A 13,914-nucleotide genomic window follows, 5' to 3' on the forward strand; every position below is an offset into this window, starting at 1 on the left:
GGCAACTGTGGTGGTTTGGTCGGTACCAGCTGACTCCGGATTAAGGAGGACAATCAAGGTGGCACAGGCAGATGTAGAACGAAGTCATCCTCCCTGGCAGATGAGACACAGTTGCCGATGGCCACGAAAAATACCACGGGGAAGTTGCTTCAAGGTATCTGGTGCGATTATAATAGTGTTCTCGGTCCCAAGGGTGATGCCAGTGTTTGTACATGTAACATCTCAGGGGAAGATATGACCCTTCAGAACATCTGGCCTCATCTGGAGTACTGTGTCCAGTTCTGGGCACCACACTTTAAGTAGGATGCAGACAAACTGGAGAGGGTTCAGAGGAGGGAAACAAAGATGATCAGGGGACTGCAAACAGAGCCCTATGAAGAGAGACTGAAAGAACTGGGCATGTTTCGCCTTGAGAAGAGAAGACTGAGGGGAGATATGATGGCGCTCCTCAAGTACTTGAAGGGTTGTCACAGAGAAGAAGGCCAGCATCTCTTCTTGATCATCTCAGAGTGCAGGACACGGAATAATGGGCTCAAGTTACAGGAAGCCAGATTCCAGCTGAACATCAGGAAAAACTTCCTGACTGTTAGAGCAATATGACAATGGAACCAAGTTCCTAGGGCGTTGGTGGGCTCTCCCACACTGCAGGCGTTCAAGATAAGGCTGGACAGCTATCTGTCAGGGATGCTCTGACTTGGATTCCTGCATTGAGCAGGGGGTTGGACTCGATGGCCTTGTAGGCCCCATCCAACCCTACTATTCTATGATTCTATGATCTATCGTAATCCCTATGCAGGGATCTGGATCTTCCTCCGCAGTGATGACTGTAGTGTCGTTCAACATTTTAGGACCTGAGAGACTCAGATGAAGGGAACCAATGCTGTTGGTCATGAGCTGGAGAAATTTCCCTACAGGGAGGCACACCATCCTGTACATGAGAAGGCTCCTGATGCTCTCAATATGGAGAAGCCACTCAATCCTGAGAAGCCAGTGATGGTGGAGACAACCCCAAGATCCCACCCTCTGAGGCCACAGAAATCGGGTCAACCACAGGAGCGCTTGGTACCAGTGGAGATGCCCGAATTAGCAAGTCCAGTAATGGAGGGGGTGTTGGAGCCCTGGGTTTTGAAAGCTTATCTTCTTTTTCTTTGGTTTTTTTAAACTAGTCAATCCCAACATAGGAATATTAGCCTTTCTGGACAGCTTTGTTGCTATTGACAGCGTTAACAAATGCCCAGGAGTCAGTGGGTCTGCCCATTCAGTGGCAGAGGCTGAGAGGCATCGAGATGAAGGCTTTGAAGACATAGCCATGGCTATCTCTTCTTTTACACCAGAACCTGATGGTTTTTTTAGAATGTACTGCCAACAAGGCTCTCCTCCACAACTCTGCTTTCAGTCTGTCCGACCGATTTTTTCTTGCCTGCTTGGTGAAGGATTGGCAGAAAGAACAAGCATCGGGCAAATGAGCCTCACCCAAACAAAAAAGACAGAGGGAATGAAGATCAGTAGGAGGCAATTCCACACCTCACACACTTGCAGAAAGGAGCCTTTGTGGCCATAAGCCACAAAGGTCACAGCCACGGCTGAAGACAAACGATGCTCTCTCTCTCTCTCTCTCGCTCTCTCTCTCTCTCTATATATATATATACACACACACACATACATTATATATATATTTAAGAATACAACTGAAGTAGATAAACACTGAACAAACAAAAACTGAAAAGACGAAGAGACGATCTCAGCAATAGTGCAAGGCACTAACTATTCTCTAAAAATATGGAGAAAGCTCCCATAGAGGCAACTGCTAGGCAACAGAAAGAGAACTGAGGGAATGGGCATGAACCCGTTGGGACATGCACAGTGGATGGTGGGGGAAGGTTCCTGCTAAAACGTTCCTCAGTTTTGTGAGTTCCCAAAAGAGGCTTAGTGCAGGCACAGAGCCCATATGTGTGATGCACAGTGCCAGAGATGAGTCCCAGCCCATTCAGTTGTCTGACAGCTCTGATTCTGAGTCAGAGTCAGAACTGCTAGATCAAAGCCTGGGGGAGGGACCCTGCCTAGAACACCTAGATGCTGGGAGTGTTTCCTCCAAAGGTCTTGACAAACAGATGGCCCAGGCTGAGTCCCTGCCCCCACCCACCACCATAGGAAGTCAAGTTTCTGAGAGGGAGGAGGAGGAGGAGGAAGAGGGGTGTGACTTGAGAGACACTAGGGCGTGTCACAAAGCAAAGCGGGAAAAGTTAGGGGCAGGGCTCAGACACTCAGCCAGGATAGCCACTCTTGGAAGCCAGCATAGGAGGGAGCCACCCTATGGGAGGGGCATCACCGCAAAGCAAGCTTGGCCGTGAGGTTCATACTCAAACTGCCAGCAACTTCTCTACCTTCTGGTTTGTCTCCTCTGCATAGAGAATGTTGATTAGTTGTTTAGGGCCTGGGGTAGTCTGAGAGTTCCCTTGAATCTGTATTTGTAGAGAGGTTAGTCTCTAGCAAAATAAAGTCGTATTAGCCTGAAGCTTTGTCTATTGTGGTGTTGATTGCGAAGAGGAAGGATGATCCAGTTCTGACACACAGAGACCATGAAGAAGAATCGCTGAGACCAGCCGCTGCCAATCCAACTGGAGCGAGGGAAGACCCACTGTGGAAAAACCACCCCCAACCAAACCACAAAGGACAGCATGTGTTTGTAACGATGTATCACCCTGGCCGTAGGCTCTGATCTCTTAGGTTAGAGGTGCCAAGATAGTGATAAATCACAAGGAGTACTTTATTGAGTAACTTACAGCAAACAGGCGTACCCAATGGTTGGATCAGACAGCTTCTCTGAACCACGAGCCATTGGGTCAAATGGGTCTTATACTCTAGAGGGTAGCAACAAGGCAGCATAACAGCAGCAAGCACCCCTAGGATTCATTCTCAGCATAGGCTAGAAGTGTTTGGTTCTCAAGCACAGCCACCTGCAAACAAACTCGGCTTCTCAGGCTCATCAGTGATAAGACATTCTCCTCATTAGCAAGGAATATTCTGAGAAGGCTGTTATCGGCCTTTTGACTCATCTGCACATGCTCAGAGGCTTAATAGCATGGGAATTACACCAATAATGAACTTAAGCAAGCATTATGAATCTCTAGGCCCCTCTAACACTACAAATGACTTGGCTACACTCCTGGGGCCAATATAAATGAGCATAAAACCAACCAGCTTCAGCTTGCAAGGGTCTTGGTCAGTGCCAGGGGAGCACACATATAACCTTTGCAGGGAATCGAACAAGCAGGAACATAAAAGAAGGGCCAGTGAGCATCTAGTGTCTACCTGGTCCACTCAGACAATAGCTACACAGTATCTGGGCATCAGATGAATCTGTGTGTGAAGACATGGCTGCCTCAGATCTCGCATTGCATTGTGGGATGAGGGATCAAACTGCCACCACTGATAGGCAGATAGAAGTGCTTTGGGGCTTGACAGCAGCCTTGCAAGCAGTTGTGCAAGGCCAACAACCTGTACCAGCCTTACATGCCACTGCAGCCGTTTCTTCCCCTACCAACCCCTCCCTCCTCCTCAACACCATTGTTACGAAGTACCCCCAAATTCTGCTGATCTGGAAAGATGTGGCCTGCATCTAGTTGGGGACTAGGGTTTTTTGGTCTTGGAGAAGGGCAGAAAAGCAGGTCCCATAGGATATTGAGGCCTTGCGCAACCCAAGAGGAGCTGCAGACCTCTTGCATAAACTTTCTGGCAAGCCACTGTACTCTGATTGCCTTAATTCCTCTGTGTTAACACTTGCAAATTTCAGATCTTGCCTCAAGACAACAACCACAGAAGCCCCCACCATGAAAAATTTTTATGCTGATTCTAACCTTATTGTTTAAGCCAAATAGAAAGAAAAATAAAGAATTCAGTGTCTTTTAAAGCTGTAAGGCCCTGAAAACCCAATATTGTGTAAGCAAGCATGCCTATATGACTCTTTTGTCACCTTTGTTTAAGACCTTCACCAAAATCCCCCTGGCTATCTTGCTCACTAGTGAAAGCCAGAAATATGCATCCACCAACTCCCATATTTTCCTCACATCAGGAAAGAAAGAGAATCCCATCATCTTCTTTCTTCCCTTAATGTCTGACACCTAAAAATCCATTTTCCAACATCCATGTGTAATGTTGGAAGAAAGCCTTGTTTTGTTTTATTCTGATTACTAAATCTTGAGAGGAGAAGGATAACAACAGTAACCCAAATTTATAGAACACATAGAGAGGGAGAGAAGGAAAGAGGACTCCTTCCATCCTTTCTGCTCAGAAGGGCAATCCCCCTTTTTCTCCCTTCTTTCTCCCCTTCTTTCTCAGAGAAGGAACTCAACAAAGCTTCCCATCGCTTCACAAGTCAGCAGATAAGAGGAGGTAAATCTTTGCATCACCTTCTATTTCCTTCTCTCTTTTTCTCATATTCCACCCTGTACCAAATTCCAAAACCCCTTGGCTTTAAAGCTCCCTGTTGCTCTTTATTCTGCTCCATCCATCTTCTTGCAAAACCCTGCATTTGCTTTAAAACTCTCTCACAATCCCTCAAAACACTGTTACTCCCCCATTCAAAAATCTCAAGATGAAAGTTCCTTCTCCCCCTCCCCTGATTTCTCTCTTCCTCCATGATCAGCTACACATACAAACACACACAATTTTCTATGCACCCCAGTGTACTTCACCATTGATTTTATATGCTTATCTTTAACCTTCTGAGTGTTAATGTATGATTCTAATTCCCCAAATGTATGTATAGTACTAATTCCCTGATGAGTGATTTCAATTCATTTTAAATTCTTCTATAATAAATCAAAGAATTGCTTTCAAAGACCTTGTTGTGGTCTCTGACTTTCTCAACTTTGGGGGGTGTCAGGTTTTCCTAAGCACCCAGGGTTCCATGCAAAAGATCCCTCAAGTATGTGTTTGGTTTACACGTACGTGATATGCACGTCCATGTAAATTAAAGCATACTTCGTAACATCCTTTTGTGCCACCACTGCTTCAACCTCTAGGCCAGCATCAGCCTGAATATGCGCCTCGCCAGCCACTCTTTCCAGTGTTCCCTATAGCAAATCCCTTGGTGGCACCACACCATGGTCTAGAGGTGACTGAGCAGCCCCCAGTGCCACAGGTAGAGCTGGAGGAAGCAGAATCCACAGCTCTTAAGACGTCCATGAAGCACAAGCCACCAGCCACATACTTCCATGCAGGAAGGCATGGAAGAGGAGCATCAACATGGGAAAGGTGCAGGTGATCAGTAGCTCCCTTTTCCCTCCACACTAACCCCGCCCCCCGGCATATATTTCTCCTTGTTGCTGTACATGTCACTTTTTATTTCCAATTCCCATTTTGTTTGTTACTGAATAAAAAGTAATACAGAGATTCTTGGTCATGTGTTCTTTCACGGACAGTTACAGACAGCAAGAAGCAAAATTGTTATGTGGCTGGGTGTTTTGTTGGTGCAAGGGGGACCAAAAGGGGTGTTTGGGATGGTTCACTTTCATTTCTGGAACCATGGATGCTTGTAATACCTGGGAAAGTGTAGTAGCTCGGTTAAAGCTTAGGAACACCTGCTAGCACCGATGAATCTTTCACCTCAGGTGCAAAGGTGCGTTACTACCTGCTGTGTTATCAGTGGGATGTTGTGTGGGGTGGGGGGTTTGAACCGCGATCACCAAGCACGCGTTCTAAACCATTTATTTCTGTTTCTTCAGTCTCTGTCTTTATCTCCCTCTTCACTAGCTGTTTCCCACTCCCTAATCTGGTTTATTAACCCACCCCTCAGTTTGCCTTTTTGAGAAGCAGTACCTACTGCTCTGCAGGTATCTGCTGCAAAACTAACAAAGAACTTGGTCTATGAACCAAGACCTGCTCGCTACTGCCCGTAGGCTGCAAAGGGTGGAGACCATGGTTTTCAGGCCCCAGTAGCCCCCACCCTTCCCCTCCATCTAACTTTCAGTACTAACGGTGCTGCTGTGACCATCCCTTCTGCTCCGCCTACAATGCCACCGTGACCCATTCAGCCACATCTCCAGCAGGAGTGACAGGTACCCCTCCCCCCACCAATTGACCGCACTAACTCAATCCCAGCTCCTGGCTTTCCACGCTTCTGCCTCTGCCTCACTCCTCTTCAACTCCTCCTTTCTCCACAGCAAAATCATCACAATCCCTGGCTGATAGCACCCCTCCCCTGTACTTTGGGACCTTTGAAGTAAGTTATGGTGGAAGCAGCAGTAATTGCTGCTGCAATGGAAACTGCTCTAAAAGCCCTTACTGATCATCGTGATGACCAGCACAAGCTCTTGCAGCACCATCACATGACAGCTAGACTTGATTCTCTATTGGCTCTGCTGCACCTGTACACTGTGGCTGGAGGCAAGGCGGAGATGCAAGGCTACAGAAGAAACCTGTGGCAACCTGGTCTGGGAAGGTTCCGCAGTCTGCAGTGGCTTCAATAGTCTGCCTCTGTAGAAACACACCATGAAGCCATGATCGCTGCTGCTCTGGAGGAGCAGCTTACCGCAGAGAGATGGACACTGCCATCTGAAGTGGTTTTGACATCGATGCTGGATGTAGATGCTTGGGATGATGCCAGATTTCACAGCACTTTCTGTGTGTCCCACGCAACTTTTGAAATCATAGCATCAGAAATCGGTCACGTAATCCAGCATTCAGACACAGGAATGTGGAAATCCATTTCAGGAAAAAAAAAAAAGCATTTAAAAGGTGGGGCTGACCCTGTACAAACTTGCTTTCAACACTGGGTACCTCCCTCTCAGCACTACCTTCACAGTAGGGAAATCTACTGTACGTGAAATACTCAGAGAGATAGCATGGGTGCTGAATGAGCTGTACCTGTCTGACATCATAAAGGTGGAGGACAAGAGAAAGAACATGTGGGGGTTCCATGAACTGCAGCAGGGGCAGTTCCACGAATGTCTGCATTTTGGCTCTGCCAGGAAAGGGTGAAGAGTTCTACAACTGTAAATGTTTTTACAGCATGGTGCTCCAGGCACTTGTGGACACTAAGGGGAGACTTATGGCTGTTTAACTTGGGGGTTTGGGGAGGAGCCATGATATGGCTATCTTCTGAAATTCACCACTAGCAGATAAGCCAGCGACGGGCAGTTTTTCACCAGTTCCCCTGCCATGGCAAAAGGGCACCCCGAGCACCCTCTCATTCTTGGTAACCAGACTGAGTTTGCACTTCAACCGTGGCTCATGTCACCGTACCAGGTTCTAAGGACAGCCAAGCAGAAAAAGTTTAACTACTACCACAGCCACGCTAGACTCCCCAAAGAGTGCAAATCTGGCCACTTAAAGGTGTGCTGGCATTCACTGTACACACTTCTGGATGTGGAGAAAGACCTCCTACCAGATGATCATTGCTTGCTGCATCCTGCACATCTGTGAATCAAGGGGGAGACATGCACCTTCAGGACAACTCCGACCTTCCAGGACCAGTGACTGAGATTCATCGATGGGTGGATGAATGATCCCCCACTGCTTCCACTGAATCCAGCCTCCGAAACAGCAGCACGGTGGTAAGCTAGAGATATCCGTGCGGCTATTGCTGACTGGATCTGGTCCCATTACCCACATGTGTGCTACGCAGCTCAAAAGGACTTACCAATGCAGATGTTCCTTTCCTCCCTGCCACTGTTATACTTGCTAGACTAACGTAGCCATACCCTATATAAGCGTCCTTTCCCTATTAGCCCCCTATAAGCATACCTGTGGGAAGATGGGCGTCTATAATCATTCCCCCCATCACTATCCCATAATATAGTATTTCCCATCTATCTCCCCCACCCCCAGTAGTCTGTTAGAACCTCTAATCTCACCCCAGTAGCAACTATCCCACTTCACTGAATATTGCATTTTGATCTACCCTCAAAGCTATGTCCCCTTCATGGATCACTACCTTGTTGTGGCGAAGGGGCTTGCGTAACTCAGTGAAGCCATAAGCTATGCCGTGCAGGGCCACCCAAGACGGACAGGTCATGGCAGAGAGTTCTGACAAAATGTGGTCCACTGGAGAAGGAAATGGCAACCCACTCCAGTATTCTTGCCAAGAAAACCCCATGGAACGTATCACAAGGCTAAAAGAGATGACACCGGAAGATGAGACCCTCAGGTCGGAAGGTGTCCAATATACTACTGGGGAAGAGGAGAGGGTATTTCCAAGTAGCGCCAGAAAGAGAGAAGCGGCTGGGCCAAAGCCGAAAGGACACTCAGCTGTGGATGTGTCTGGTGGTGAAAAGAAAATCCAATGCTGTAAAGAACAATATTGTTTAGGAACCTGGAATGTCAGATCAATGAATCAAGGTAAGCTGGAGGTGGTCAAACATGAGATGGCAAGATTGAACATCGACATCTTGGGAATCAGCGAACTAAAATGGACAGGCACGGGCGAATTTAATTCAGGTGACCATCATATCTACTATTGTGGGCAAGAATCCCTTAGAAGAAATGGAGTAGCACTCATAGTCAACAAAAGGGTGGGAAAAGCAGTACTGGGGTACAATCTTAAAAACGATAGAATGATCTCAGTACGAATCCAAGGCAAACCATTCAACATCACAGTAATTCAGGTCTATGCCCCAACCACTGATGCCGAAGAAGCTGAGGTTGATCGGTCCTATGAAGACCTATAACACCTTCTAGAACTAACACCAAAAAATGATGTCCTCTTCATCGTAGGGGATTGGAATGCTAAAGTAGGAACTCAAGAAATCACCAGGATAACAGGCAAGCATGGCCTTGGTGTACAAAATGAAGCAGGACAAAAGCTAATAGAGTTTTGCCAAGAGAACACGCTGATCATAGCAAACACTCTTTTCCAACAGCACAAGAGATGACTCTACACATGGACATCACCAGATGGTCAATATCGAAATCAGATTGATTATGTCCTTTGCAGCCAAAGATGGAGAAGCTCTATACAGTCAGTCAAAACAAGACCAGGAGCTGACTGTGGCTCAGATCATGAGCTTCTTGTTGCAAAATTTCAGCTTAAATTGAAGAATGTAGGGAAAACCACTAAACCATTCAGGTATGACCTCAATCATATCCCTGATGAATATACAGTGGAGGTGAGGAATAGATTTCAGGGATTAGACCTGATAGACAGAGTGCCTGAGGAACTATGGACAGAGGTCCGTAACATTGTTCAGGAGGCAGCAACTCAATCCATCCCAAAGAAAAAGAAATGCAAGAAAGCAAAGTGGCTGTCTGAGGAGGCTTTACAAGTAGCTGAGGAAAGAAGGGAAGCGAAAAGCAAGGGAGAAAGGGGAAGATATATCCAACTGAATGCAGAGTTCCAGAGAATAGCAAGGAGAGACAAGAAGGCCTTCTTAAATGAACAATGCAAAGAAATCGAGGAAAACAACAGAATGGGAAAGACAAGAGATCTCTTCAAGAAAATTGGAGATCTCAAGGGAACGTTTTGTGCAAAGACGGGCATGATAAAGGACAAAGAAGGCAGGGACCTAACAGAAGCAGATGAGATTAAGAAGAGGTGGAAAGAATACACAGAAGAACTATACAGGAAAGATCTGAATGTCCCTGATAGCCATGATAGTGCGGTCACTGAACTTGAGCCCGACATCCTAGACAGTGAAGTCAAGTGGGCCTTAGGAAGCATTAGTAACAACAAAGCTAGCGGAGATGACAGTATCCCAGCTGAGCTATTTAAAATCCTAAAAGATGATGCTGTTAAAGTGCTGCATTCAATATGCCAACAAATCTGGAACACTCAACAGTGGCCACAAGACTGGAAAAGGTCAGTTTACATTCCAATTCCAAAGAAGGGCAATGCCAAAGAGTGTTCAAACTACCGCACAATTGCGCTCATTTCACATGCCAGCAAGGTGATGCTCAAAATCCTACAAGCTAGGCTTCAGCAGTATGCGAACCGAGAACTACCGGAAGTACAAGCGGGGTTTCGAAGAGGCAGAGGAACTAGAGATCAAATCGCCAACGTTTGCTGGATCATGGAGAAAGCAAGAGAATTCCAGAAAAACATCTATTTCTGCTTCATTGACTACGCTAAAGCCTTTGATTGTGTGGATCACAACAAACTGTGGCAAATTCTTAAAGTGATGGGAGTACCAGACCACCTTACCTGTCTCCTGAGAAACCTGTACGAGGGTCAAGAAGAAACAGTAAGAACCAGACACAGAACAACCGAGTGGTTCAAAATTGGGAAAGGAGTACGACAAGGCTGCATATTGTCACCCTGCTTATTTAACTTATATGCAGAGTACATCATGAGAAACGCCGGGTTGGATGAATCACAGGTCGGAATTAAGATTGCCAGGAGAATTATCAACAACCTCAGATATGCAGACGATACCACCCTAATGGCAGAAAGCGAAGAGGATCTCAAGAGCCTCTTGTTGAGGGTGAAAGAGGAGAGTGCAAAAGCTGGTTTGAAACTCAACATTAAAAAAACGAAGATCATGGCATCTGGCCCCATCACTTCCTGGCATATAGAAGGGGAAGAAATGGAAGCAGTGACAGATTTTACTTTCTTGGGCTCCAAGATGGTGACTGTAGCCATGAAATTAAAAGATGCTTGCTCCTTGGGAGGAAAGCTATGGCAAACCTAGACAGCATAGTAAGAAGCAGAGACATCACCTTGCCGACAAAGGTCTGTCTAATCAAAGCTATGGTTTTCCCAGTAGTAATGTATGGCTGTGAGAGCTGGACTATAAGGAAGGCTGAGCACCGAAGAATTGATGCTTTTGAACTGTGGTGCTGGAGAAGACTCTTACGAGTCCCCTGGACTGCAAGGAGGTCTAATCAGTCCATCCTAAAGGAAATCAACCCTGAGTGCTCATTGGAAGGACAGATACTGAAGCTGAAGCTCAAATATTTTGGCCACCTAATGCGAAGAGAAAACTCTCTGGAAAAGACCCTGATGCTGGGAAAGACTGAGGGCAAAAGGAGAAGGGGACGACAGAGGATGAGATGGCTAGATAGCATCACCAATGCAATGAATATGAACTTGAGCACACTCCGGGAGAGAGCGCAGGACAGGAAGGCCTGGTGTGCTATGGTCCATGGGGTCACGAAGAGTCGGGCACGACTGAAGGACTGAACAACAAAGCTATGTACCTAGGGCTGCTCTTATGGTGCCCAGAAACGCTGCCCAAAAATGTTGTTTCACAATAAAGATCTCCTTTGTCAGCTACCTGCTTCATGGGAATCAAGAGATGTAGAAAGGGGTAGCATAGCAGGAGAGGAGGGAGGGTGCAGTAGAAAACCTTATCAAGCAGTCTAAAGAGAATCATAGGTTGTGGGGTGGGGGGAGACAGCTAAAAAGAACCCACTACCCAGGGAGTTGGAGAGGGGAAGAGGTGGAGGATGGTCAGCAAGAGTCACTTCTATGGGTGACAAGGGAGGTGGGGTGGATGACCGAAACACACAGCTCGGGCATGCAAAGAAACCAGCTAATAAAACACATAAGAGGGCATGTTAAGGTTGAAAGTTTTTATTAGAAAAACAAGCATAGGCTGGTGCTGGCTGGCACAGGGTAGGGCAGGGCAGGGCAGGGCAGGAATTGGGAAACTTTTCATCGGGAGCTGGCAAAGGCAAAACACACCAAAAACACACAGTGGACCAACAGTAAAAACGCTGCTGACCCAGTGAGGGAGCAATGCCAATTTTGCTACAATGGTCTCTGGGATGATGGGAGTACTAAGTTTGAAACAAGCCACAGAGATTGTCTATTGGCACCATCGTGGGTAAGCGTGCAAACAACCAATGCACTGAGGGTTATTCGTGGGGTGGCTTAGTGCGATGTGTGAACCCGCCCAGTGTATAATTTGCAATAAATACAATGTAGTTGTGCAGATGTGGGGCCCATGAGGCTGTCGGGGCCATTCTACAGCCATCTTTGGGCAAACCATCACTAGCTTAAAGTGTCCCACAGCTGCAAACATAGCTATTGCTCCTCTGATAATTTACAAGGAAACAGCCTGACCACATTCTAAGCTTTGGGGAATTATACAAGATTCTCATTATATAGAGGAATGCTGGAAACACTTAAATGCAACAGTTAATCTACCCCTGCTCTTAGGGCTGAACTACAGGTTTTCCGAACCATGTTTAACACTGCCACATTTATTTTGCAGGAAAAGCAAAAAAGAAGAAGAAGCCTGATCCAGCCCACACTGGTTTCCTGGCAACCTCCCACCCCACCTGACAGCTGCTCTTTGCTCCAAGGATGCTGCTGGATGTAAACACCACCTTTAAAGGCAAGCAATTGCTGAGGCAGGATTTTCCATGTAAAACCAGCATAGGGCCTGGATTGGGAGGCGAGTGGTGGATCAGCCCCAATGGCTGCTTTTCCTTCAAAATAAGTATGGCAGTGTTAGACATACTTTTTAAAAATGCAAAATGTAGCTTGGTCCTTTGAAGCACCTACACCTTCAAGACCCATTTATTACCAGAAATAAGTAAACCAGGTCATTCAGTGAAAGGCCCATACCTTCGGTGGTCTCTGGACTCCTGACTAAGAGTTCACCAATCTCTCCAGGACTTGTCCTTCTGTTAGAATCTGTGACAGAAAGGCCTTCAAGTGCATGAGCAAGTGGAATCAGTTGTTCATCTCTTGCAACCAGGTACTGCTGGAGCTCACTCTAGAAGGGAAAGGGAGTAAGAAATACACTGAGATCTGCATTCTAATTTGCTTACAACTGGAAACAAGCAACCTGAAGGGTATTTCCAAGCATTTGTTTCTGCATTCTCTGGATCCAGTGGGTAGTCCAGTAAACACATATTCACTCTCTGTCATATGATTGTGACAGACATACATGAAGTGAACTCTTTCATAATGCATTTAAACTACACTGTCTGGAAATACAATGCATTTCTAAACAAACAGAACTTAATATATGCTGGCATTAAATTACAAGTGTGGATCAAGTGTAGGTTACACAGCATAACTGTAATTCTGGGCACTACCTGCATAGCATGGTTTTCTTCTCTCACCAGGAAGACTTCAGCAGTTAAAGCATCAATGAGGGCCCTGTGTTCACTTAGCTCTCTTTCAAGCCGCTGCCTATCCAACATTTCTTGGCGCATCCTTGTCTCACTCTTTTGGGGACGGGGGAAGAGGGAAGAATGGACAACATCATGAACATGTGAGTTATCAAGGTTACAGCAGCATGGATAAGCACTTGAATCAAAATCAAGCCTATTCCTCGCCTACATCTCTGGAGACTAGGCCAAAATATCAGAGCATAACGAGTAAGCAGAACAGCAGAAAAGGAAATATTCCACATTGGTTATACATTCATCACAGATTCTCGCTGTATCAAATAGATTAGAAATTGATGTTGTTACCAGATTTAAATAATTCTGCTTTTTTGCCTTTGTGTATTAAGCAAGCACATAGTGGGAGGTACAGGAGAGACAATTGTTGCCTCCACCACACCTCTTGTTCTGCATTTTAGCTAGATGGGCTTTTTCGCCTGTCTAAACTGGGGTGTGGCAGAGGGGGAGGAAAGGAGGCTGGAGAGGCCTGTGGATAAGCCAGCCTCTCGTCCCCTCCCCTCCCTGTCCATGGAAATGCCCCCTTTACCTCCTTTCCCAGGTCGCTTTTGTGACCTTGGAGAGGCAGCTGGAGTGGTTGTCCCCACATCGGCTGCGAGGGGGAAGGGAGTGCAGATTCCTGGGTCCGAGGTTGGAGCGTTGTCTCCGACCTCAAATCCAGGAATCCGAAATATCCTATGGCCTCTCAGACACTGTCTAGGGCCATAGGATTGCTCCCTAAAACATCTTCACAATTTTAGAATAAAAACAGAACAGTTAAAAGAAATCCAGTCATTGTCCCCAAATGCTGGTTGAAACAGAAAAGATATTCCATAATGTGGTAGCCACATTATGAGTTAA

At 46.3% G+C, this 13,914-nt stretch overlaps 1 protein-coding gene across 5 annotated transcripts in view; it reads right to left on the bottom strand.

Annotated features, from left to right (window-relative positions):
• Positions 1–13,914, bottom strand: part of SPICE1 (spindle and centriole associated protein 1) — a 98,736-nt gene that overhangs the window by 39,118 nt on the left and 45,704 nt on the right. For all 5 annotated transcript variants that reach the window (XM_084835311.1, XM_084835312.1, XM_084835310.1 and 2 more), the window contains exons 10-11: positions 12,985–13,116; positions 12,509–12,659 (exon numbers count right to left, since the gene is read on the bottom strand). In XM_084835311.1, the coding sequence (XP_084691437.1) occupies positions 12,509–12,659; positions 12,985–13,116 (283 nt within the window). The remainder of the gene's footprint in view (positions 1–12,508; positions 12,660–12,984; positions 13,117–13,914) is intronic.

Source organism: Heloderma suspectum, chromosome 2 (genome assembly GCF_057233095.1).
Source record: "Heloderma suspectum isolate Gila_16-S chromosome 2, 16-S_ref, whole genome shotgun sequence".
Lineage (NCBI taxonomy): Eukaryota > Metazoa > Chordata > Lepidosauria > Squamata > Helodermatidae > Heloderma > Heloderma suspectum.